Consider the following 27,708-nt stretch of genomic DNA (forward strand, 5'->3'; position numbering starts at 1 on the left):
TGAAATGCTGTGAATATGCCACGTTAACAGGGACTCATGGCTGACAGAGGAGCTGCGCCACTGCTTATCATGGCTGTCATAGTAAGATGTTGTCTTTTTTTTTTTATTACTCTCAATTGTTATACTTTGTTCATTTACTTCACAAGAGCAAATGCCACTAAGACACACTTAATATCTTGTTTCACAGTTGGTGATACTTTACGCAATTACCCCAAGCTCTGGGGCAAATGTGTTTAAAATTGGTGTCCCCGAAAACTACGATGGTATTTTCCCATGGTATCTGGCAAAGGTAAGACATTTCAACTTACTTGAATTCACCAACAAATGGTTTCCTTGTGCTCATAGCCTTCTGATTAAAAAAAAAAAAAAACGTGAAATTCTGACACGTAGGTTCCCAATCTTACAACCTTTAACTTTTTCCCCCCAAATATAACAATGGGGAATAAAGCATGAAGACTGTATTAGTAAACGTGTAAAATATTTTTATTTTAATGTGTCATATTCATAAATATTGTAATTTCTAGATGCAGGTTGGTAGAAAAACAAAACCTAGATGACTAGCAAGCATCAATAACTGTTGGAAAAGTCTAAAAATCCTGCTTATGAGTGATTTTTCAACATTTAATGAGATTTAGGAGTGCACTGCAGATGCCTCAACAACGAATTCCTAAATTTCCTTAACCCTAGATTTTCACCCACGTGGGTGAAAATCACCCGACGTTAGTGTTCTAGTGTTAAATCAGGTAAATTAACACATCTCCTGCTTTTCAAGCCGTTTGATCATTTTATTGTGAGAAATATGGTGAAAAGACCATGAATGGTTGAAGTGAAGGTAGATAGTGAACCAGTATTGCATCAGTCTCTTTCTCTTTTGTTCTTGTTTTCTCTCCAGTCTGCATTTAAGGTTGAAGATGTATGAACATGCTGTCGTCATCATTTGACTATAATTAGAGTGCTCACAATACTCGTCATGCATCAGCCCCAGCCTCTGCATTCAGTCCAGCTGGGTGGCAGGCGGGGTGTTTTCTTCATACATGTCACTCAGACATCCTCTGGATTTTATAATAGCACCACTATCTGGTGCTTAAATTGGTTTTATAGTGACGTCATTGCGATTTGTATGACACATAGTCACATTTTCAGATGCATTTGTGTCGAGATGAGCGTCGCAATCTAATGGCCAGAATGGAGGAGTTGGATAATAACCCCACTTTAGCTTATATAAATGGTATGAGCATAATAATAGCTCCAGATTTGTTCATGGTTGGACCTTCATGATAATCTGTTCATTGGAGAGGGCTACACACTTGTCAGTTCTTCCATTTTAACTTCTCGAATGAAAATTTTTAAAAATAAGACAAAGTACAAAAGCCCTGCAAATACTTTTAACCATCTTGTAAGCTACTATGAATGACCAACCCAATACACCACTAGCTCTAAATGCAAACATTTAAATACTGGGATATTTTTGCTATAAGACAAGCTCCATTAAGGAATTCAAAGCACCTGAACCTTGAGCTGATTTTTCTAGTTTGAGCCTTTCTGCAAAATATTTCAAAACTGTAGGACTGTTATAGTTTATGGTCCAGAGGAACATAAATATATATATAAAATGTCACCAGAATGATCTTTTAAGGCATATGGAACAAGTGGAGATCAACTGCAGCTAGTATGGGTGCTGTATTGTTACGTCCCTTCGCCGACACTTCACCACATGGTGTCATTTTAACAGAACATGTGACGTTTCACCAGGAAAACACAAAATACGAATCATTAATGCAATATGTTGATCACTGTTTTCTCGTATGTGTTCCCCACCTCCAATTCATTTTATGTTTTAATCAAGCTTTATGCTCTATATTTAGTTCATGTTTTAAGTCATTTTCTCAAGTCTCAATTAGGCTTCCCGTTCAAACACCAGTTAAAATCAAATCTGCCTACCCTACTGCTCAGATCCTCCCACACTTTATTGTTCATGCATATGGCTTGCTTTTAAACAGGAACAGCAACTGATGTTTCATGAATTTTGCTCTGTTTGTACAGCTCCACAGCCTGCCAGGTAATTACAGTGACCTGGTTGTAACAGGGGATGATGAGGGGATATTTGGAGTCGACGCTCAGTTTCTGTATGCCCAAAAACCGCTGGACAGAGAGAAACAGCCGTCTTACTCTCTTCAGGTAGCATTTTATATATAATCACACCACAGTAATGATAGCGATTTGCCATACATGTTTCATCGTATGAATAGCTGTCACAAATGAGGCTTTCTATATTCTTACTTGTTCATCATGTGAGGTTCATTTGCTCATGTTCAATAATGTATGAAGAATGAATCACTGCTTATATACTCATGGGAAGGCATGTTATAGAGACATTTACAGAATGTGTTCGTGTGTGTGCTGCAGGTGTCCTTCAGAACATCGGTGCACCGTCAGAGCTTCACCGTTGAAGTGTGTGTCATCGACAAGAATGACAATGTACCCACTTTCATAGAGGAGAGCATGAGAGGCAGCGTGCAGCTCGGGCTTCTCAAAGGTGCGAGAACCTTGAGCTCTGTTGTCATGGCATTGCACAACCTTTTTCAGTCTGGGACCTTTGTCAGTCTCTCTCTGTTTGGAAAGCAAAAACTCATTTGGCATTGCCTTAATAATGGAAAAAAAATTGTATCCCTGGAAAATGCAATTCACCCTTGACCTGAGTGTAAATAGAACAAATGAGGCAAACTGGATCGGTTACGTTTGATTGTACTAAAAAAAGACTTTTCTGCTATACCCCAAATTATATTTTATTAGAACTGATAAATGTCCTCTGTTCTTAGAAGATGGGCAATAAAAACTTGTCAGTAAAACATGAAAACTGCAGATAACAAAAAAAAACCTTTATAGCTCATTCTGGGGGAGTTTTGTCATGAGAAATAGCATCTGAATTGAAAGTTCAATAGTGAACCTCTCTATTGCTAGCTATTTTTGTGTGGTACTTATCACCGAAAAAATGATGATACATACACCTGCACAAAACAGTTTTGAACAGTATCTTATCTTGTTTTCTTATTTTTTTAGATTAGATTAGATTTCATTAGTTTAGTTTACATTACATTGCATTACATTCAACTTTATTCTCTTTGCACAAAATACAAGTACTGAGACAACAAAATGCCAGAAACACGTGTAACTTTCCAAAGCTAGCTCTCAAACTATTTGATAATGGATAACAATAGTATAGCATCACATTATCTTATGTGCAAATCAGGCATTTTGTATCATCTTTTAATTTGAGTGCCAATATACTAATAGCTATGCACAAAACCAAACGCATATTTCACATGCTTGCATGTCTTTGGTTGTGTGTCTCCTGATTGGTACACCTGAAGTTCCTTTTCTGTATGAAGCGAGAAAGTGCTTTGAGTTAGTGGTGGGGGGAGACGTCTGCCATAGGAAAGGTAACATTCTTACTCTGCTCCACCTGCTTCCCTCAGGGATCCCATTCATGCAGGTGGAGGCGCTGGATCGTGATGATCGCAACACCGCCCATGCTGAGCTGCGGTTCAGCCTCATGGAACAGACACCCAGGATTCCCTCCAGCCAAATGTTCTTCATCGACTCCATCACTGGGGAGGTTTCCCTCACTGAAGAAGGTCAGTCGGTCAGTCGTTGTGACTCCAGAGAAAGTTAATGTGATACTACGTTTGTCACAAGAGCACACAGTGTGCCCCAGTTTAGGGTGAACTCCCTGCAACTTCAGAGGCCTATTCTTATCTCATTTCTTTGTTACATGTTATATTTATTATATTTGAACAAGTCAGTTATGGAACCGAATCTCATTAGTTTTCACCAGCATGTTTATTTTTAAAATGCAAAATATCCTCCTTAGTATCATGAAAAAAACTAATTTAAGTGATTTTAATTTTTAAAATGTTTCTTGAAGCTTGTTTGTTTACCTAAAAATATACTGATATGTCATGGAGAAATGTTAACACTCTATTTAAGGTCCAATTCTTGTTAGTTATCCTAATCAAATCAAAATTGGAGAAAAGATTGAATTAATGAAAACAAAAAAAAGGTTCACCATTAGCAGTAAAAGCCAGACATGAGATATTTAAAAAAAAAAAAAAAACTTTTTTGTTGTGGTTAGAGTTACTTATATCTGAAATAAAATACAAATGCATTCAGATATACCACAAAAGAGATTTTTCCTTTAGGCAAAGTACACTCAAATAGACAAAGTTCACCCAAATACACACTCATACTTACCCCTGATGTAGTGAAATCCTGGATGCTGATGCTATTTCTGTAGCTCTGGTGTTGCCCTTTGTTACAGCTCGGCAGGAGCTGGATGACTTTCACGCTTGTCAGTCCCTTCCGGCCCACGCTGCTGCCGCCGGTTTCAACAAAGCTTCATATAGGCAGTGAAAATTGGCAATTACCTTCTTGATTTTCTACTTTACTTTACCTTCTACCTTCATAGTGGACTTATTATATTGCTTCTACTCCATTTTAGCGCAAGAGTGACAATTAAGTGATGGGTACAGCATGTAGAAAAAGGTGTGTAGAAAAGTATGGACAAATTCAATTTAGCAGGAAATGCGTGTAATGTCCAAGTCATCAGAGGAAAAAATAGAGTCTGTCGGACTTTCTTTGTGTTTCCATAACATATCACGTAATAATATAGTGTGTGAGTGTATGTTCTTTCATTTTCTGTGTCTCTTTACATTTGTTATTCTCATTTGCATGGCTTGTTGCTCGCATACTCTGGTACATATACAGTATCAATTCATTAGCACAATATACTGTATGCTGATGTCTTTGTAAGAGAGGTTGATTCTGAAAGGAAACTCAATGAATCATATTGAAATCAAGTGTTCCTGTCACATCTGTCCCACTGTGATCACCAGGAGCCTCGACCCTGGACCCAGAGATGTGCGGCCGTTACAAGCTCTCAGTGATGGTGAAGGACATGGCAGGGAGGACGGACGCTTTCTTCACCACCGGCATCGTCACCGTCGAGGTGACCGGAAACACCTGGGCATCTCCCGACCCTGTACGACTTCAGGAGAACCTCCCAGGCCCCTACCCCATCCCCATCTCACAGGTGAGATCATCAACATGTATTCACTCTCAAACACTTCAGCACAAATGTCCACTTCACATCTATATTAAAACCACTTTTACTTGTTTGATTTTTTACCATAAATCGTGCACACATGTCGGGCTAAGTGCTGACTCCAGCCGTCAACTGCCAGCTATCATATTACAATAAAACAAACTCTGTCAATAGGCTGGACTGAGTAAAGTGGCATCATATTGCCAGTTGCTGTTTTTAGTGCCTCTTGGGTCCTCATAAGTGACCAAATACTGAATTATTGATGCTGTTCAAATGCCATGGATCCTTTCAGGCGACCTCCTGACTGAGTCACTTTAACTCCCATAATCACTCACTCTCCCACCCACCAACCACCAACCACCAACCATCAACCACCACTCTGAGTCATATTATACAAACACAAAATCGTACAGGCAAAATCCACCCATAATAGACATAACAGACTTCACAAAAGTTATTTTAATCATATTGTACAGCTCAGTATGAATATTTTTAGTAATTCATGTCATACAGACGAAAATCTGGACCAACTCAATGGTTCAGTTATTTATCTATCTATTTATTTATTTGGCATACACGTCCATTTAATGTCTCAACTGTCTGCTTTGACAAATTCAATCCAGCGACAGGAAAATCAATTTGCCGCTAATTCAATAATCTGTCAACAATTTCAGTAATTTCTGTCAAGCAAAGATGCCAAACAGTCTCTGATTTCAGCTTCTTAGTTGCGAGGATTTGCTGCTTATCTCTTCTGTTTTATGAAATTGTCAATATCTTTGGATCATTGTTGGACAGATCAAGGCATCTGAGGACGTCATCTTGTAATTTGTCATCGCCCACCTCTGAGCCTGGTTCTGTTCGAGGTTTCTTCCCATTAAGATTGAGTTTTTCTAATATAATATCTGATGCTTGCTCATGTGGGGATTTTTTGAATCCTTAATTTTGAATTCCTGAATCGTTAATCTTAATTAAAGAGTTTGGTCTAGACCTGCTATTTCTGGAAAGTGTCTTGAGATAACACTGTTATGAATTGGCGCTATATAATTTAAAAATGGTTTATTGATTGATCTTTGACAATAGAGGACTATTTTAGAGATTATAGAGACTATCTTCTGGCATTTTATAAAGTAAGTGAATAATCGATTAATTGAGAAAATAATTTTCCAGATCAGTTGATGCTAAAAATGACTGAAGTGTTGCAGCTCTATATGCCAATAAAATGTGCTGAAATTAAAAATTGGAACTGAAGGAAGCTACTTCAGTAACCATGGTGATCTTATGAGGATACAGGCACATTTTCAGATCTAAACCTGGAAATCTAATTTCGGATGAAGTCTGTCCCTCAGAAAAATCTATAAAGCCACAGTCAGTCACTATTTAATTGCGGGCCAATTTCTGGGTCACCTGATTATATCTGATCATTAATCAATGCTCTGAGTTTTAATCATCATAGGAGTTATTATTGCAGTACCATAATTTGAATTTTCAAGGTTCCCTCAGGTTCTTGTAACCTATCACATATCTGTGTCCATCCCTGGACTTGTCTAACCTTTTGGTTGTAATAACTTTAGCCGTATCAGCTACATGTCTATAAATAACTCAAAGGCCCTCAGAGCTTTTGTAACACGTGGAGACAAAGCAGCTAGCACAGTGGCAGTTGTGCTTTGTGAGGAAATGTGCTTTATTCGTTCACTACAGAGAAGAGTGGAAAAAACAGAACTTGTGGAGCTGATTCTGATGCTGAATTAAATGCATTGTGCAGGTTCTGAGAGTCACTGCGGCCGGTAGGTGCATCAGAATACCTCCCCTCCTCCTGTTTTCTCCCACCTCCCCCACACTCGCCCTCAGCCTCTCGTCTCTCCTGTTCCAACAGCCCCTTCCACCCACTGAAAACGTGTGGATTCACAAGAGTAGGCACATTTCATTTTATGTTCAAAGACCAGTTCAAATCTGCAATAAAATCTTTTGGTTTTGGTTTAATACCTATCAGCCATCGATGTAATACACAGCTAGGTGACATTAAAAGGATGATTCTTTTTCATCATTTTAATATCAATGTAATAAATCCGTTCCTCTATATGTAAATCAGACAGTATTTCACTGAGCAGAATCCCTCAGTGTATCCGCTTTGATTCCTAATGAAAAATGTGTTAAGAGAGTGAGAAATGAAGCCGTTTTTTTGTTCCATCGCTGTATTCGCCATATAAATGAATACCATTTTAGTCCCATTTGTGCCCATCCAGAATTTAATTCACACAAAACTGGATTAGGTTAACATGGATGTTTGCTTTGGGGAAGCCTCGTTTTCGCCCACGCTGAGTGATTCTGTGCTCAGAGGGCGGTGGGACTAACCGCTGTTATGACACATGCAGAGATAGTCATGTACAAACCCACTCTGAGGAGCTCACCTCCCCTGCTGTCTCAGATAAATGGAGCATTCATGTCCACATCCACTCATCTGTAACAAACAGTGACTTTTATTTGAGCTGACAGTGACGACATTTTGACAGTCAGTCTGCCGCTCAGCGCGCTTTTTGCATTTCTGCCACCATCCCTTTAATAGTCAGTTATAAAACTAAGTCGATTGCTGATCAATTTAACTGATTCTACAATCCGATCAAAACAAGCTCTGGCTGTAATTTGTTATCAGTACATTTGCGTCATTGGGGCAAGGGAGGTTATTTTCAGTGTTATCTATTGGATGTTTCTGATTGCCCGCCTTAAACTTTGATTATGTAATGCAATCAGTAGTACAGCTTGAACTCAGTAATGCAATCTATTGAGAGTTTGGAGTGGAAGAGAGGCCACAGAGCCTGTGAATGAATGAGTCAAGGCTCTTAAATGTATTGAATTGTCCATTTTCACAGTCAAATGAAATCTGATTATTTGTTGCAGAATTAGTTTGAGCCCCACTAGACCTTCGTCATGTCCTCATAATCAGTGTTCAGTATTACAAAGGATACTTGCATCAACACGGTTTCTCAGCTGACATCAGTCGTCAGAGGTGATTTTGTGTTGGTGTGAACAACACCAGCATTAAAGCTGCTTTAATCAACTTTTTTATGTGTTTTTTTTTAACAAAAAAACACTGCGTGCTATCTGCTCGTCATCAAACATCAGACAGACAAAGTTAGCCACTAGCTGGTGACGGAAGTGAAGAGTTTAGCTGCTGAAGAGCCAGATGTTTCCCACAGGAGTTGATGAAGACCAAATAGAGCTTAAAGAGGAGAGACCTGCCAGGTGGCTAGAACAGCAGAAACAGTGCTGATGTTGCTCTGCAGCTGCTGGATGTGTAAACCATCAACTGTTTGCTAACTTTTTTGCCAACTCAACTTAGTAAGGTGATAATACCTCCGTGTTTTGTTTAAAGCTTGTCTATGCTGTCCCAAAGTGGCAAAAAAAAAAAAATCTTACATATCAGGTTTAATGTGTTAAACCCCAACATATTTTACAGAGCTACAACTACTGGTTAAAAAAAAATCAGACTATAATTTCCCAGAGCCCAAGATGACATTTTTAGCTTATATTGTCCAACTAATACTCCAAAACCAATAAGATATTTAGGTTACTGTTATTAATGACAAAGAAGTGCACCAAATACTCACATTTGAGAGGCTGTAACCAGCAAATGTTTGGCAGTTTTTGGCATTTTACCTTTTTCTGCAATTCATCAACTGATTGCTCTCAAGTCCACAGCACGCACGCAGACACGAGGAGCTCTTGATGCAGCTCAAACACAAGCTACCGGGGTAGACGGAGCATGCTCTGCAAAACTTAACCACTGACAGAGGCAAAACAGATGACTTCATGGATGTTTTGCATGGAACTTTATTTAAAGCAGTCGCCGATCATTAATCAGCCCTTTAAACATATCTCTTTCAAGTTCTGATGTCTAGAAACACACCATAACAGTGAGAGGCAGCCAGCTGTGTGAAGCAGCTTTGTGTATACAGAAGCATAGTGTTTGGGCAGCCATCTCCAAAACAAGGGAGGGATGTGTGACAGTGTGTTGAGGAGATACACATGCCCTGGGTGTGCATCAGCTGGGCCCCTCTCCTTGTTGGGTGCTGTTCGATGGCTACTAGGGCCCTTTCAGCTCCACTGCACAGCCCTCTGTCAGGGGCTGTAAAGCAGAGTGGAAAATCCCCCTCAGCCTGCATAGTTAGTTTTGGCTGTGCTCTCTGTTCCACATCATTGTCATTGCGTTTGGTTGGTGTCTTATCATGTAAACAAATAGTATCTTAGCTTTGTACTTATACATCATACAGGCCCTGCTGAATAGCTTTCTAGGTTTATGTTGCATGATAATTTTCCCAACAAGCACTTTGTATTGTAAGAAAAAAAAGTCACTAAAGTCACTAAAATGTTCTGCCATGTTTTGGTTTACCACATTTATATATATATATATTAAACTTTGTATTTAGGAAACTTTTTGTGGTGTGTGTGTGTGTTTATGTAGGTCAAATGGAGTGGAAGTCAGGCAGAGTACAGTCTGGAGGGGGAGTTTCCAGAGATGCTCTTCACCATCAGCAGAGAAGGAGTCATTTATCTCAACGCCCCCCTGGACAGAGAGACACAAGATCAGGTCTGTTTAACTGCAAGCTAAACATCTCCAGCACCTAATAATGAATGTCAGTTTATGATTACTGTTTAAAGCATCTAATCATTAAGGTTGTAGGTGTTACACGGCTGCTTTATGAGAGACAGGAGCCTTCATTGCTCTGTTTGAACTCTGTTATTTTGTGTTCGTTTCAAATGTGACGGTAAATGGGTGCATTTGTCCTTTATTATTTTCTGGTTCTCAGAAGATTCTCTCTATTAAAACCAATCAAATCGTGTGCAACAGGTTGTGCTTCTTTTCACTGGATTTTATTCACTTTTAATTTGTTTCAGCAACTGATGACACACGAGAATAATTTAAATTGCTGAAGAAGAGCAATAGAAAGTAACAGCTTTGATTACACCAAACAATTTATCATGCTCCTTACATTACTTACAGCTAAATCATGTTTTAATTAAAGGGACCCTGGTACACATTATTGCAACAAGGCTGAGCACTGAGCGCAGTCTATTTTTAAACCGAAACCGAATGGAGGTAATTAAGGCAACAACCCAAAACCCGAGAAGTGCAGCATGTTCCTTGAACATATCCTGCCTGTGTGAAAAAAGAATTCTTATATTAAGGCAGGGACTCTAATGCTAAAAGCTTCATTTCAAATATTGTTCACCTCAGGCTAAGAGAGGGATCATTATTTGTAGCAGGATTACATGTTAAAAGGTCATTTGTTTGCATTTTACTCCTGAGTTCTGCACACAGCCTAATCTCCTGAGAGCTTTCAATGGCTCACTGAGCAGTATATTCTGGCACTAAAGCTCAAGAGGGCAAAAAACAACACAGAGAGACAGAACTACATCAAAGGATGTGATTGTTGTTTCAGCACGTGCTTTTGGCATGTTGCACTGTCTGTCTCCTGTAGTGACCATTCACTGGAAGGTTGAAATGGTTTTAGTTTAGTCTGTGGTTGACAGTGATAAGAGATGAGGTTAAATAACTTCATATCTGTGCTGCAACTCTAATCACAACACTGAAATATAGTTTTTAAAGGTACGTAAGATTCATAAGTCAGAAGAGAAGGTTAGCCTTTTGCTTTTTGGCTATCCCTAATCATCGAAAGGTTGTAGATGCATACTTGTCATTACTCCGCAAATAACTGATAATCTGTGGACGTGTTAAAGAGCCACTAAATGTCAAACATAAATACAGCTCCATCAGTCAGTCTGTAAGATTTGTGCCCCCAGCTGCCTGAGGTGCAGAATGATTAACGCAGAGATGCCTATTCAGCCAGATAGTTTCTCACCTCCATCAATATTTCCAATGCCTATTGCAGATATCCTATCATGCACTGAGCAGGCAAACACAGTGCACTGGTTACCAGTGTACTAAGCTGCTGCACGATTCTTACTATATGAGTACAGGTGCAGTGAGAGTGAGCTGAGATACCACACCTGCCTAAAACTGTTGACCAGATATAACCACTCTGTTTCTTTAATACTCTGATCTCTCTTTGCTTTGTCAGTTCCAAATCAGCATTGTGGTTGAGCGTCCAGATGGCAGAGAGATCGCCAAGCCTGTGGAGTTGAGGGTGATGGTGGGCGATGCCAATGATAACAGACCCACCTTTCCACAGGCACAGTACCATACTGTGGTCAAGGAACTGGCTGCTCGAGGTACCTGGCAGCTTTTTATATAGATTTTTTTGCAAAATATTTTATAAAAAACATGTCAAAACTGCCTTGATCAATCAGTTTACAGCAGGACATTTAGTTATTGCATCACAAAGGGGATGTTTTATGTTAAAATTCTATTCTTTTTTTAAATTTCTAATTACTTGTGCAGTAAGGGGTCATCATAAAACAACACAATGAGCCTTCTGAATAATCCTTTGTCACATTTACATCATAATGGGGCTATTTATTTCACAATAAGGTAGAGGGAACACTAGCTGGAAGAGATGTTGCAGTGATGAAAGGGCTGAGAGTGCCAGATACCTTTAGTGATGGCAGATTGGGATTTTAGCCAGGACACGGGGGAGAGCACCCTCTCTCCTCTTACCTCATAAAAAGAACATGATGTGTTGTAAAAGCTCTTTTGTTGATGCTTTAAAACGGTTGATTCTGGGAAATGAATTAGACTGGACAATCTGTTAATCTAAATGTAATCACTGAGTGTGGATTAAATGAGACAGGAGACAGCTATTGTTTGGAATTTCCTCTCTTTTATTACTGTCCAATGGGCTACATGACAGTAACTTACTGCCTTTCAGAGGGCACTCCTTTACAGTTCTTTACTGTCGTATCTCTTCCCAGGGACAGAAATCCTGACAGTGCAAGCAGCCGATAATGACGATCCCAAGACGGACAATGTGCGGATCTTCTACCGTTTAGTCGGACAAATTCCAGAGAGTCCTCGTGCTCTCTTCAGGGTGGACCGTGACTCAGGGGTCATCTCCGTCCAAGCGGACAGTATGGAAGGCACAGCGCCCCAGTACACCCTCACCATCACTGCTGAGGATGCCAAAGGTGACTCTGGACGCAAAACACAGCTTTCCTCATATTTTTTTTTCTTTTGCAGCCTCATTAAGTCTCACAAAAAAGGCACAAATGCCATTTTAATTTTTGCTTGCTTAATCTTACATGCTGTTATTTCCTTTTGCTGACATTAGGGACATTAAGGACATTAAGATGGGAGAAATACAATATTGTAGAATATTTGGATTTTTTTTATTTATTTATGTTTCCCGGAAAATCAGCAAGTAAAGTGATTTTTATCATAATTTTTATTTTTATTTCTAGTTTAGCTTCGTTCACCTGTTATCTAATACAGACTTTTACAATTGCATTTAAAGTGTAGGAGAAAATGCTTCAGTTAGACGACATCTTTGCACACAAATAAAAAGGTTGAAAACTTGATTATGTTTTCTTATTTCCCCTGCTTTCTCCCACCATTCTTACTTTATGTCGATAAATATAGACACACTCTGTCTGCAAATACGGTAGCTGGTTCTTCCGGCTTATTTTGGGGACTAGCACAAATCAGAAAAATCTAATTTGAAAAATCTAATTTGTGGAAGAAAGCTAAATTAAACATCCAGTATGAAAATAGTGCACACCTAAAATAGACTCTTATTTAAGCTGTGATTGCGTGGAGCACTGGGCCAATCACAGGGCCCATTAAATGAAGAAATAGCTGGCATTCAAGCTGCAAATTGTGGTAAGGACATTACATTTAAGGCACAAGTCAGGCGGAGAAAGAATTGAACACAGTGATTAAAGAAAACACAATTAGAAAGCAGTTACTGCGCCAAGGCGAAACAAAATGTACGCATATGCAAACCCTTCCCGTCACAAACAAATGTTTGCTAGCTTTGTGCAGGTGATGTTATGTATGTATGCATGCTAGCCCCTGGGGTGACAGATGATGTGGCCTGCATGACTCATGCATCAGGGTGTGATGGAGGCAGGATGATGTTCTTGCCGTTCCTTCAGCATGCATTACTTGTCTGTTTGTTTGACCCTGAGTCATTAACAGAAGCTGTGACGATGTCCCTTGGCAGGTCTAAACAGCTCCTGCACTGTGGTTGTGACGGTGCAGGATGAGAACAACAACCCACCGGTCTTCTCCCAACATGAGGTACGAAATCACATGTTCAAACTCATACTTCATACACACACACACACACACAAGCTCTATTGCACCGGTCATGATATGATGAACAATACCTTTGGAAAAAAGGCAGGCCATCATCAGTGGCTATTGGACTGCGGACTGTGAATCCGCTCTGCAGGTCACTGATCTAATTTTCCTGGCGGGGAACTAGATATGCCCTCTAATCTCAGGCTTATAGAGATGGCACCATGTTACTGGAGGAGTTTTATTCAGTTCTTTGTACTCTAAGTGGACTTTGTTTTTAGAGTTCAATCTGATAAAGCTGTCTTTGGAAAGCAGTTTCCATTCGTTTATTCGTCAAACCTACATCACGACTACACAGTCAATGCAATTAACGTGCTAGGAGTGATGTAAGAATCGATGTCATCATAGCTATTGCAGTCACACAGAAATGTCTGTGTCAGCTGGTTCTTTTATTTTAGCGGCTTACTGGTACTGCCGTGAATCTGTACACGATAGTACTTAAAGTGAGTCTCGGCCCAAAATATTTTAAACATACACTCCTTGCTTGAAAGAGGGCTGTAAAAAGTTTATAGTTTTTTCTTTTTTCCATAAGGAAGAGCAGCTGTGGTCAGAGTGGCAATAGATTTCAAAGCTTTTCCACAGCAGACAAAAGAAAAACAAAACAGAAGCTTCTCTGTTGAGATGTCTTCACTGAAAATTGGAATAAACAAGTAATATCCACAGAAATTTCTCCTTTTCTTGTTGACAGCCAACTTTGAAGCCTACTGCTGAGTCTATAATGCCCCAAAATCATTATGGGTGTTAAGGATAAGTATTTGTTGGGTCCCCCTGTGACCTAGTGGTTAAAGTGCCGTCCATGGCCCAACGAACCTGTCGCTCCCCATCTCTCTCTCCCCTCCCCCCATGTTTTCTCTCTACTGATAAATGCATAAAATGCACAGAAATGTAAAAAAAAAAAAAAAAAAAAAGATTAGCAACCCAATCAACAATTTCTACCATGACAGTGTCCTCATTTACATTTAATTCATATATCTGCAATGATAAAACATCTTTGGGAACTACCTCCAGTATCTATTTTTATCTTGCAGTGATCCAGTTTAGTGTGGCATTGTTAATGTTGCAGTCACAGACCCAGCATGAAATGGGACAGCGGCTTCCCTCATTTTGGTTTAGCTGCTGGTAGGAAAGAAAAATAGGCTGAAGAAAATCCCCTCACCTCCAACCCACATGTGCCGCATAATAGAAGAGAGAAAAGCAATGAGTGTCATGAGTTACGTGGGAGAGCCTTCATGCTGTGATAATGCGGAACCGGTCTCTGGCTGTTCTCTCTGTCAGACCATAGCGACACTGAACGACTGCATGGACGTTATGAGCTGGAAAGGAACATGTTATTTTGGAGCAGGGAGCGAAGGTTCTGCCTTCAGCCTGCATTTAACAGTGGAGACAGTATTGTTCAACTCAGACTTACTAACAGTCTGTACAATGTGTTTTTTCATCATGGTATTCTTAATGCCCTTGCTCCATCAAATTGGCATTGCTCAGATAACCACCACACACACACACACACACACGCACGCACACAAACACAGAGGTGGAAAATGCTCTTGAGCAGGTCACGCCTGAGTAGTGCAGCTTTTTCCATGGCGATGTGAAGGCAGCACTATAGGGGGTGATGTGGGAGGCGAGTGGTGACAGGGCTGGGTTCAGCGGCCCTGCGGATGGGGCAGCCAGATCAGAGGCACGGTTGCTTCACTAGACGACATCTGTGAGTGGCAGATTAAACGGCTGTCTAAACACACAAAGGTCTGTGACTAAAGGTCAGCTAACGCCAGGAGGGCAAGAGGGGGCAAACGGACAGTACACTCCCATGTAGTCACTGTCACAACAGCACAGTAAATGGAATAGTGGACAGTCATCATCACCAAATTGCAACATCTTCAAGAGGTCTATGATAACATTTTCATTAGCCACTTACTAGTGTAAATATTACCCTGTTACTGATATGAATGTTTAATTGTACCGTTTAATATTTAATGCAGCTGTTAATGCACATGTCAGTTGAAACTACTGCGTTATTGTTCAATGATTCTGCCTCAAGTAAATACCTTTGGAGCAACTCTCTTTTAAGTACATTTTGGAGATCTTTGCTAAAAGTTGTGTGTGTACATAGAGCAGAAAACTAGCAAAAGTCTGTGGGTCGTGACGTGAGCTGAAATTTTATAAAAATAGATTAAATGTTATTATGATTTATTACCATAAACCGGCACACTTCAGTTCCTTTTTTATACGTTACTGTCTTGTCGATATATAAATTGTTTCTTGGGGCTAATCATACATTTTCTGTCCCCCCCCCCCCCCGTCAGTACGGGCCCTTTCACATCCCAGAGAATGCTCCAGTGGGCACCACGGTGACAGCTGTGCTGGCGGGGGATGCAGATGTTCGAGGAGGAGACAGCTGGCAGGTGGACTACCGTTTAGAGTCTGGAAATGAGGAGGAGGTCTTTGCATTAGTGACAGACAAGCAGACCAATGAGGTCTCACTCGTCCTTTCGAAGGTAAACAACATCTGCAGCCTCTGTGCGCACACATTTGACCACCTTATTGATTGAAATTGCTGTGAAGTCCTAACTGAACCGACGTGTTAATTGTTTTCGTTATCCTGTTTCGGGTATGAAGGAGGACAAATGCATCTCTCCTCTCAGGAGCACCAATGTCAATGTCAAGGACAGTTTTTGGCAATAAGATTTGTATCTGTCCTTGTCTGTGCAGTCCTAAGAGATCAAAATGGCAATCACATGTAACTCAAGTCATTTTAATGGGGACATGATTTGAATATCACGGTGCGTACATGTGAGGCACCAGCAGAAAGGTTGGAAAAGAATATTCCAATACGTCAATACTTGAGTCCCACATGTCTCAAATAAAAAAAGAGTCCAGATGACAATGGAATGTTTTAGCCCAATAATCTCTCTTGTCCCCGGGGCACATCACCCTTCGTCTGCCTCATATAATCCAGCAGGACGTTTTAGGGATGCACGGGGGAATCAGTGTGTGTGTGTGTGTGTGTGTGTGTGTGTGTGTGTGTACACTCTAATGGTCTGCTCTCTGTAAGTGGGCCAGGCAGGAGACAGTCTATTATTTTCAACCTCTCTGTGGGAGTTGATGAATGTGATTGAACTGTGAGCTGCACGCACTCCGCTGAGATAAAGCAGGAGATGTCTAAAAGCTAAAAATGGATCTTGTATTATTTCAGATTAACACATGAGGACTTCTGCTTTTTCGAAATTGCATTATACTGATTCAATTCTTGTCTCTTTGATGAGCACTTGTACTGACCTTGTGAGATATGACTGTAACAAACTCTGTTTAGATAGATACTAGAAAGGATACGGTTGTTTATTTAGCTTACTTTAGTAAAAAAATAAAGCTTAAATCCTTCACAAGTAGAGCCCCAGTGGATTAAAATGCACTTGAGCAAATCCTTTAATTCATCGCGTTACAGTGTGAGGTCAGCGCCAGAAGGCAGACACGTTTCATTATTAGAAATTACACACTGCTCGCAGCCCAAGTGAATAATTAGATTGTGTGAGCAGACACTAATGGCAGTTTACCACACAGGCTAGAGGCTGCCAGTGGAGGTAAATGTATAATGAACCAGGGGAAGTGAGGGAAATCTAATAAGGATGAAGGGGACCGGAGTCATTACATCACATGTAAAACCATTTTGCTGAAGAAAAAAATTAAATGAAATTTCATCTGAGGTTTAAGCGATAGGTAGGAGTTCCTTGTAACAGTTACATTAGTCAGGTAAATTTAATATTTAGCGTTAATGAATTGATTCAAAGTTATCATCAGATAAGTGCCCAATACATCATCTATCACTAACTAAATGTGAGTCATCAGTTTAAAGTGCAAATCTTGTAATGAAAGACAATTGAGTTTTAAGTCAGACAAATGTTTGAAAGCTGTAATATGTCTTACACGATAATGCAGCGAGAGAAGAAATGGAATAGCTGTGTTTATAATGGATGAGCCAGCAGTGCAGGAAGAGGACAGGTACAGTAAGTAAAGATTCAACAAACAAAAATGGTGTCTTGAGATTCTGAATTTAACGGTGATTAATTGCCACGAATCTACTCACAGCAGAGATATTCAATTTTAGAGATTATATCGGAATATATCAGAACTAGGATAATTTAGCATCATTAGGAGGCTTGAATCTTTTTATGGACAGAAAAGTCTGATTTAAAAGAAATGTAGAATGGCTTCTGGGTTGCGAGGAATAATGTAGCTTGTAATTTATATTTTTGTATCAACAATGAGTCAAATGGCAAAACATGTGAAGAAAGGGGTCACTTGTAGGCACAAAGAAATATCAACCGATACTGCAATTTTTTTTGTTCACTCTCACCAATTTTCTGTAGCAGCAAGCTGCTGTTTTTCAGCAAAAAAACAGAAAACCTCACCGTATGCTACCTACTCATGATACCTACTCATGATACCTGATTCATATTTTACGGTGAAAGATATCCAGAATGAATCAAAAGTAGCGTAACATCGTGAGAATTTTATATAACATAGTGGTTCTATAGCCTCGAGAGAGAGAGACCACGCACATGTTCTGGGGGACTAATAAAACACTGAGTAGTTTGATAAGTCACTTCCAGTCAGCAGCAGTACTCATGCACCCTCCAAGGTCTGCGTTTCTTCTCCTTGGCAACAGAGACGCACTCAGCCTGAGCAGCATGATGTCAGGAAATGCTGGTTTAATAATGTCTTGTTTCATGGCAGACAGACCTCATTACAGGGTGAAACCTGACAGCAAGCTAAGGGCAGGATTCAGAAGATTACATTGAAACAATCGTATACATTAGAGATTAAGATAAAATAATATGACACCTTCAGTTGGATTCTTTCACTTCTGTAAATCTCTTTAAATGTATGACAGTATTCAAATCACTGGCTGCACTGTAGACACTACCGTAAATACAGTTAATCTTTCCATACCTCCGCTATGAAACTACATTTTTAATCCTTCAAACAAAGTCAACAGGTCACAGTTATTTTTTCAGGGTCCAGATTACAGTAATCCTATCACTTGAAATCTGCTACTCCCAATATTGCTGCAAAACATTGGACCAGCTTATACGGGGGCATTTATTGCATTGTCAGAGACGGGAGCAGCGGCTCTCAGTTCATCATCATGGAAAATGTTTCATCAGTGAATCGATTGGCTCATTTCCCTGTTGCCAGTGTCTGGTTCATATTGGAAAGAAAGCAAAACTAAAGTTTCCCTGGAAATTTGATAAGGGGACTGGACACAGGGGACCGCACTGTGTCCCTCTCCTGCTCTCAAAGATGACGTGCTGTTTTTCTTTCTTTAACACGCCGATGTTTGGCTTTCTGACAGTGTGTGGAAAATCAACTGCTTCAGCTGTCAGTGTCTACAGTTAAAGTATAAAGTATAGTAATTGATTATTATGAAATTTCATGTGTGTTTCATGTGTATGTTTTCACAGGTCTTGGACTTTGAGCGTGAGAGTGAGTACATCCTCGTGCTCAGTGCTCAGAACCCGGTGGCTCTGGTCCGGGGCCGATATGGACCAGCGTCCACAGCGACCGTCTCCATCTACGTTGACGATGTGAATGAAGGTCCAATCCTGTCTCAGAGCCACTATGAGGTGACTGTCAGGGAGGGTGAGGAACCAGGGCGCGTGATTGCCACCATCCGAGGTTACGACCCTGATTCTCACCCAATCAGGTAAATCTAAGAACTGATGCTGTAGGAATAACTATCCTCACCACCAATTCAGGAAGAGAGAGGCATGAAGTGCGGCAGTTCTGATTTTACGGAGTTGTGCGTCTTTTCTCGTGCAGATATTCTCTCCAAGGGGACACTAAGAAATACTTTTCAATAGGGAAGTATTCTGGTGAACTGAAGACTGTGCAGGCCTTAGACAGAGAGGAGAACAGCACGTACACCATGGAGGTCATTGCAATGGATGGACGTAAGTAAATTTCATAAATACTAAAAATGATTTCATCTGTGCATTGCGATGTATAATCTCTTAAATGTGACAACCATTAGTCCCAGTTCACTTTTCTTTCTATTAGATAATCTTCATGTATCTATAAATCTCACAGATTGCTTTGCACATCCTGCTAATGACAGACATAACGCCAAAAAAAGCACACATGCCTACACTTTCACACACACTGTAAATCCATGAGAGCCCCCATGAATTTTTATTATGAATCAGACAAGAGTAAGATCAAGAGGAAACAGCATGAGTGCTGGAGAGCAGAAAACAACCCAAACATCCAACAGAGAAGGTGAGGCGAGGTGAAGAATTGTTTGTACTGTACTGTATGTACTGAGCTGGTGTGTCATCATCCAGAAAAAAAAAAAAAAAAAAACCCACAACATTCAGATCCAGGCAATGAGGCTGCAGCATTTTCCCATCTGTTGTGTTCCTCTTAGGAAACTCCTCCTTATCTGCATCCACACTGGTGACCGTTCAAATCCTGGATGTGAATGACAACAGCCCGGTGCTGGTTGGAGACTACTCCTGGAAGTACCTGTGTACGCCTCGGTGGGAGGACCAGGCTCTGGTGCTGGCCTCACGGGACAGCGATGGGCCACAGCACGGAGGACGACTCAACTTCTCCCTGCGCAGCGATGCCACAGTCCGACGGAACTGGAAGCTAACGCCTATCAATGGTGAGGTGGTTGCAGACTGGGTGAACCCACGGCACCAAAAGCATTAGTCTTACGATTCATTGTGAAAGGAGAGGACAGACAAGTAAGGCCACGTTGTTGGGAGAAGCTACTTTTCTACCTTTGTTTGCTGGATTAAACAAGCTGAGGTTCATTTAGGCCGATCCCAACTTTCTTTATCAATTATCAATGTGGACATATTTATAAAAATGTATTTCAATTATTATTTGGGTTTTTCAATCAGGTGTTTCAAGCAGTAGTTATGCCTGAATGTGGGTGATCAGTGTGCTGCCAAATGCCAAATATACATTGTGGACAAGAGCTGACTTACATTTTGTCCTTAAACACCAGAACACAGCAAGTTGTGTTGACACTTGACCTGGGTGACCTCTCATCACAATTACTACATCAAAAATGATCTTTTTAATTAGTTTATTATTTACAAGTTCATACATTATCATTATTATGCAGTTTGAGATGGTTTGAGATGGACGTGTGAATGTTGAGTCCTCTTGTATGATCCAAGTAAAAGAATCCGCTTGCTTTTAATGTAAAGAGTACGTTAATTTATCAGAGAAGACATGCTGATGCCATCCAGCCACGAGGGCGTGCGCTGTGACATTACTGATATATTGATTTTTAAGTGCCGCCAGTGGAGAAAGAGTTTGCCAGAGTGCGCTCAATGTTTTGAGTTTGACTTAAATGCTTTAGAATAGATGATGTGCATCCATTAGTACAGATAGTCAAAGAAACAGTGAGTGATCTGGCCCTGAAGATGTGCAAATTGCCCTGTTCTATTCGCCTCCTGCATGATATCTTCAGTCCTAGCTGGGATAGGAGGTATAATATAATTATCCTTTTTTAGCAGTTGTAAACTGCTAGTGTTGGGCTCATTTAATGCAAACAATTTACTGCTATGACGTCTGTCATTAAGTCATTCAAATAGTTCAACCACTTCCCTCTCAGGCTTTTTTTTTTTATCTCCCTCTTTCACTCTCCTGTTCCTGTTGGTATTGATTGAGCCCAGCTGTAATTATATCTTCTGTGTAATTTCTTTGGCGTCACCGCTGGGTTCCTGCCAGCTAATGGGGGCTAAAAAAGGAACCTCCCAGAATGCTTTGCACCTGGTCGCAGCAGTAATGGTTGTACCAATAATGTGTACTTGTGCCAGTATAATGTCTGCCGTAGAGTTGCACGGTTCGTATGTCACAAGCAAAACCTCCCATGAAAAGAAAACACCTGTCTGCATGTGTGTGTGTGTGTGTGTGTGTATATGTGGCCATTCATCTCAAGTCTTTGAGAGACTTTTCAAATAATTGACAGTCCTTTTCACTGCAGAAATTCAGTTAATGAGGCAGCACACTCTTATTCCACTTACGTCCACTCTTAATGGATGTTCACAGCAGTAGAGCAGAGAAATGTGACGCATGCAGTTCCTGTCTCGCATTTAACGGGCGCATCTATGCAAAAATACTTTTGGTGTCTCAACCATCCGAAGTAGTTCTGTGTCGAGAAGTGGTCGTAGATCCACCCTGCGAAACAGCGCAGATAGAGGATAAGAACATTAACAGCCTCTACAGAAGTGCTGTAAAGCTCGTGTGTGCCCGGCTGACAAATGGAACATGAAGGAGAATGATGGTGAGGTGCAAGCGCGGTGTTTAAGACCCTCAGATAAGGGTTCAAACAGCTTGATAAACCACTTCTCTTTACAGGACAGGGCTTTTACGTCATGCAGCCAGGCTTGTATTTTAGACTGATTTACAGAGATAAGATAAGGAGTCCAGACCTCCACACACAGCTCCATCAGTCTCTCTCATTCTGTGTGTTGCGTAGTTATGTTGTTGTATGAGCATGTTTTTGTTGATTTTTGCTCCTTTGGTATTAGATATTGCAAAATATCTGCCTATGATGACCTTTTCATAGTGAAATACTGACACTGATATTGACACGTATAGGATTTAACAAAATATTCATCTTTTCTGAACTGACTTGTCTGATCTATGGTGTGCTGGATAAATGTTTTTCTTATGAGCAGAAATGTCTTGTTGTGTGTTTGCTACCATTGTGCATGTGTTTCCCGGCAGTGCACACATACTCATTTCTTATCAAAAGAACACAATGCAGCTGTGAATTTGGACCTTTTGTTCAGAGCGCTGCTATTGTGCCAAGTTGCCACATTTAGCTTTAACTAAATGGAATGAAAAGTTAATAAAAAAAACAAAACTTATTTGTCTTAGTAACAATTGCACCTTAAGCAAAATGAGAAAATGCTTCTCGCTAACGCGTCGCTTTATAACAAACATTTTAATGTATCATTTTCTTAACCCTCAGATACTCACACCAACCTGTCCTTAAACATCCCATACCTGGCCCCTGAAGTCTACACTGTGCCCTTCACCATCTCCGACAGCAGCTCCCCTCCCAGGAGCACCTTCATAAACTTGCCAGGTAATGCCGACTCTCCTGCTGATGAGCTGAAGCGAGCACAGGGGCGTTATGGGACAAGAGCGTAGGAACAATCAATAGGGAACAACCCCTGTGTGCCAGCTCGTCCAAGGACTGTTTAATAATCATGCAATGGAGCTTTACAAATGATTTTTCCAGGCTTGTGATCACATAAGTACGGCAGTACAGCCTACTGACATCTTATGTACATAACACAAACAACACATAGCTTCTCATAAACTATAAGGTTAACTTAAGGGGAATTAGGTGTGTAGGTGAAAGGAGTGCTCTCCTTAGATTTTCCCCGCTTGTAGTGCCTGTCGACGTTAATATGAATTACTCTCTGAACCCCTCAAATGAATCTTCCATCAGTTATAATTTGAGCAGTTTTTTGGTTGAACTAAAAATGTTTTTAACTTAAAAAATCTGGACCCCCAAACATCCATCCTGCACATGACATGGATACATTCGATGAGTTGTATTTCCTGTATAGTCAGGAGTGACTGAGTTGTTTTTGTTTTCCCTTCTTCCTCACCTGTTAGTGACGGTGTGTCCTTGCAACGTCAGAGGGAATTGCAAAATGGCTGCCAAGCAGCTGCAGGGCATGCCAACTATTCAGTCTGCGGTGGGCATTCTGCTTGGCACCTTTGCTGTCATAGGTAAGCAGAGAGGCTGACAAAATCATAAACATCATAAACACCTGTGCAGTTAATAATCTATTATACAGTAAGCTCCAACACAAATACTACTGTATTTGGTTATCTGTTTTGCTGGGCTGGATTGCATTAGAAGGTTTCATGATACTGTGCCCTTTCACTATATTTTACACTCAAATAAGCAGCGACTTTGTGGTGTTGTAGAATGAATATCTGTGTTTTTTTTTTTTTATTCCAGGAACTATCCTCATTGTTGTATTTGTGAGACTGTCTTACCAGAACCCCAAACGGCCGAGCAAAACTAACCAGGAGAGAGTCCCCCTGAAGATTTCGATCTAATTAGGTTGCTGCTGTGTTGTTTGTCTCGCTTACTACCTTGGCCAACTGGACCAGTGTACCAATTTTGCTTTCAGGGCACTGAATTCATTAAGGGACTGCAAATGTCTAAAAAGGGTATGTATATTTCAATTATTGGATCAAAGTTCAAATGCACACTGACCTCAAAGCAAAATTACAAGATATTTTAGAATAGTCAAGATGTCTAATGTATATTGAGTGTTTAGGTCTGTGCCTGGGACATGATGTTGACTTATGTTTTAAGTTTGTCATTTTTTTATTGCTGTTGACCTGTTAATTTGTTTCAAAATGGTGCCGTTTTACTTCAACAGAGTATTAGGGCCATGGTTAGGAAAAAACGTTTGGGGTATTTTGTGAATAATGTCATAATATCACAAGGAAACAGTTGACATTTTATGATTAAAAGTCTGAATTTTTGAGGGAAAACAAAAGTAATATTTCAAGTTTCAGGTCATAACTTTAAAGAGGCTGATTTTTTTCTTGTAAAGTTTTTACTTTATCCTCAAAATCTTTTTTTTTTTTTCTTTTACCAGCCCCAACACTCTGTTGTGAAGTATTCTGCATGTGCCTGTTATTCATTTATGTTAAACACACCTGGTCATTTATCTATGATGCTATAATCTTGATTCTTAATTATGAAATCATTTTTAAAAACTGTAAAACCATATATCTGAAGGAACATGCCTGTAAATGCTTACATGTGATTTAATCTAATTATCTAACATATCAAAAGTATTAAAACATGTTGCAAGCACCTTAACTGCATAATTTTATTTAACTTAAAAGTTTTCACGTGGATACTTTTGTTCTGTTCTATCCAAGTATAAATGTGTACAAGCTGTACTGAGCCTCTCATACCTGTAGCGATGAGACTGGTCACCACTCATTCAATGCATGAAAGCTTTTCTTTTCTACATTATTATGAATCAAAAACATGTTTAATCTAATGAGACAGCCTGGAATTATCTTATGCTTGTAATTGCATTAGCAGCACGCTCCAGCCTCTGTGATTAAGCCTTTATAAATGCTGACCTAGACGACCTAACAGGCAAGCAAATCTATATTCAGACCAAAGTGTTGCTATGAATAGCTCAACAACTGAAGGTCCACCGAATGACATTCACCCAGCAGTGTCCAATGAACTTATCACCTCTCATTCACAAAAGATAAAGCCTTACAAACTGAATAGATGTTACATACTCATCCTTTAGTCTGCTGTGACAAAAGTTTAATTAATTTTAGATAATACTGGACAATACTGGTCATACTGGACTGTGAGGAGAAAAATAGGGCAGTCACATTATTAGTGCTGCAACAAAAAGCTCCTCACAGACTCTACATTTGAAAGTAATTGGTCGGAGGATTAAAGTGAAAATTCTGGGATAAAACTTCAACATACAGATGGACGCAGATCATTTAGTCACCCTCCATTTGAACTGATCTATAATAAAGCAACTGTACAGTGCATTTCCAGCAACTAGCTTGCAAGTTTTCTCAGGAGTTGGTGGAGACCAAAACCAGAGCTAAAAAGACGAGTGAATATATTTGCCAAGTGACACTATTGTCTCCAAAGACAGCCAGTTTGCACAATACCAAGACCTTGAAACTGAAGCAGCTAAATGGAATCCAGCCATTATTAATTTCAGTATTTACATGCGAAATATCTGAGCAGCGATACGGACGTTATGACAGTCACTGTCACTTATAAAAACAACAGCTTTGAAGTTATTTGGTCATGTTTTGTCCATAACTTATAGCACCCTATAAAAATTATTCAGGCATATTGAAAACAATAGAGTCAAGATCTTCACAGATAGGAAAAAATGGTGACGTGTGCAGTTACACAGGAGCAGGCCTCATCTCTGTGGAGGCTGGCAGCTGTATTTTTCTTTCTGTCTCCCAGGTTATTGTTAGTTGACAACCACATTTTCAGCTGCTTATCATCTGTACCAGTCCAGCAGGCATGAAACTGAGGAAAAAACATGATAACAATGGAGCAGAAATTAGATAACAAATCTAAAAATAACCAAATTTGCATATTCAATGTTGCAAATACATGTGTGTAAAGACTAGATGCTCCACTCTTTCAATGTGAAGTGACTCACCAAATATACAGGCAATGTTGCTGATAGCCTGCGCACCCACTGCGCATTTATACAGGCTATTTATATCTCCACCATTCCAATCAAAACACAACATAGCTCCAAGTAAAAGAAAAGTACACTAAGAGGACCCTGAGGGAGATTAGAGAGCAGAAGGGAACAGATTAGCCTGTGACATTGGGTCAAGCATTACGTTAGGGAGGTAATGAGCCTCCAACTTTAGCCATGATGTGTCCCAACAGATCATGTGAGGACAGAGATGGTTCAGCTGGCCAACTTGGGGTGCAAGGCCACAAGGAGAAATGGGGGTGAGATTTCCAATCACTTCAAGTATCTTGGGAAATGAGAGATAATCCCCCACATATGGACGGACACTCAGGGACAAGAAAAGTGGAGCAGTGGCCGGGTTTCCCCAGGTGGCCGGCCGGTTTTCCACTGCTCGTTTACCGGCACAGACGAGTGTTTTTTCCTAGTCCCTCCTTCCTCTGTTCTGAGTTTCCCCACAGCTTCGGCTATTTTTAGCTTGTTTTAAAATTGTGTAGTTCTTACTTGACTCCAAACCTGACAGTTTTCCGATCTGTAGCTGTTGAGGCTTGTGTATCAGTACTGATGCAAGACATTTCTAATGTTTCTAATAAGTATTCCATTAATATAAATATAACACATAACTCTTCCCCGGCCAAAATTATCTCAATAGCAGGGTTTTCACCTGAACTTCACTGCACTATTGAAGCAGCTATAATCGATATTTTATATTAACATTAATGGATCACATGACTAATTGTACGTGAAAGAGATTGCTCATACTGATGAACCCTACGGAGGATTCACTTTCACCACGCTCATCAGCTCTGTTACTACCTGCCCAGTACCAAACAGTAGACAGACAAAGTTAGCTAGTGGCTAACTAGCTGGTGTAGCATTTAGGTGCTAAAAATCATGATATTCCATTGGTGGAGACCAAAAACAGAGATAAAAGGAAAATGAATATTAGACTCACATTCATGAGATGGACTCCAAATGAATGCTAAATGTTGCCATCTGTTGGATATGTAAATTGTCAATGATGACAAAGGTTGATATCACCATATCAGTCTGTTTAATAAATATGGGGGCTGGATTATGTTGCATATGGACAGAGTCAGGTTAGCCTCCTGTTTCCAGTCTTCATGCTAGGCTAAGCCAACAGCTCCTGGCATCAATGCTCTCATCAAACTCTCGGCAAAAAAGCAAATGAGCTTACTTTCACAGATATACACCACCTGACAAGGTGCATACTAAATATTATGATAGCAACTGGTTATCCCAAAAAGTGGATCACATCATTTTGCTTTGTCACTTAATGACAAACACATTATCTCCTGCTGCCAAATCTCTCTCGAGCTTAAACAGAAATGTACCTCCTTGGAAGGACGTCAGTGCCATGATCACCATCCAAAACCACCTACTAGTTAAAAGTGAAAACTTCGTCCCTATTAACTTTTATAATGCTGCGACAGCTGTGTTTTTTTTTTTTTCTATGTTCACTAAGCAGAGGTCAACTGAAAGTTAAATAACACCAAAAAAGATCGCCTACATCTCTTTTCAGATATTAGAGGCTTCTAATTGTCCTGATCTGATGCATATTTAATCAGCTTGAGCGTCTGTGGGTTTGGGAGACTTTTGGCATGAAATCCAATTGTATTTGTTGTGATAAAGATCGACTCAGAGGCGCAGGAAGACGTCTCTGTGAGAGACCAGCTCATTGTTAATTTGACTGATTTGTCGAATCTCCATACAATACAGAGGTATGGAGATTAGGTGCAGATTCATATACAGTGCTCATTTGCATTTTGATTGCAACACGTTTGATTATAATTCATCTGGTGGCAAATGCCTTTTTATCATCTTATGTAACACCACTGATTGTCTTTACAGCACACAGGCTTTCATTTGAATATCTGTGCAATTAAGCGTCCACCAATGGAGGTAGATGAGCGTGTAGGACATCTGCTTCCTGTTAATATTGTAATAATGGAAACTTAAATCTTAAAAGGTCAAGCACATCAACACTCTGCCTTTGAAATGACCTCGAGAAATGCTGCAATAAATGACCTGGAGAGTGTGAGAACAAACTTGCTCTTAGTTGTTTCAGCATC

At 40.1% G+C, this 27,708-nt stretch overlaps 1 protein-coding gene across 1 annotated transcript; it reads left to right on the plus strand.

Moving 5' to 3' along the window:
* Positions 1–36: 36 nt before the first annotated feature.
* On the plus strand, positions 37–24,166 carry cdh16 (cadherin 16, KSP-cadherin). Its single transcript, XM_070834355.1, has 17 exons — positions 37–81; positions 188–289; positions 2,044–2,178; positions 2,407–2,536; positions 3,477–3,635; positions 4,893–5,089; positions 9,561–9,686; positions 11,179–11,329; positions 11,969–12,181; positions 13,216–13,292; positions 15,656–15,847; positions 18,812–19,053; positions 19,170–19,300; positions 19,774–20,013; positions 22,342–22,458; positions 22,998–23,114; positions 23,350–24,166. The coding sequence occupies exons 1-17, from the start codon at positions 37–39 to the stop codon at positions 23,448–23,450; spliced, it is 2,475 nt and encodes an 824-aa protein (XP_070690456.1). The 3' UTR covers positions 23,451–24,166.
* The last annotated feature ends 3,542 nt before the right edge of the window (positions 24,167–27,708 follow it).

Source organism: Pempheris klunzingeri, chromosome 1 (genome assembly GCF_042242105.1).
Source record: "Pempheris klunzingeri isolate RE-2024b chromosome 1, fPemKlu1.hap1, whole genome shotgun sequence".
NCBI classification, from domain to species: domain Eukaryota; kingdom Metazoa; phylum Chordata; class Actinopteri; order Acropomatiformes; family Pempheridae; genus Pempheris; species Pempheris klunzingeri.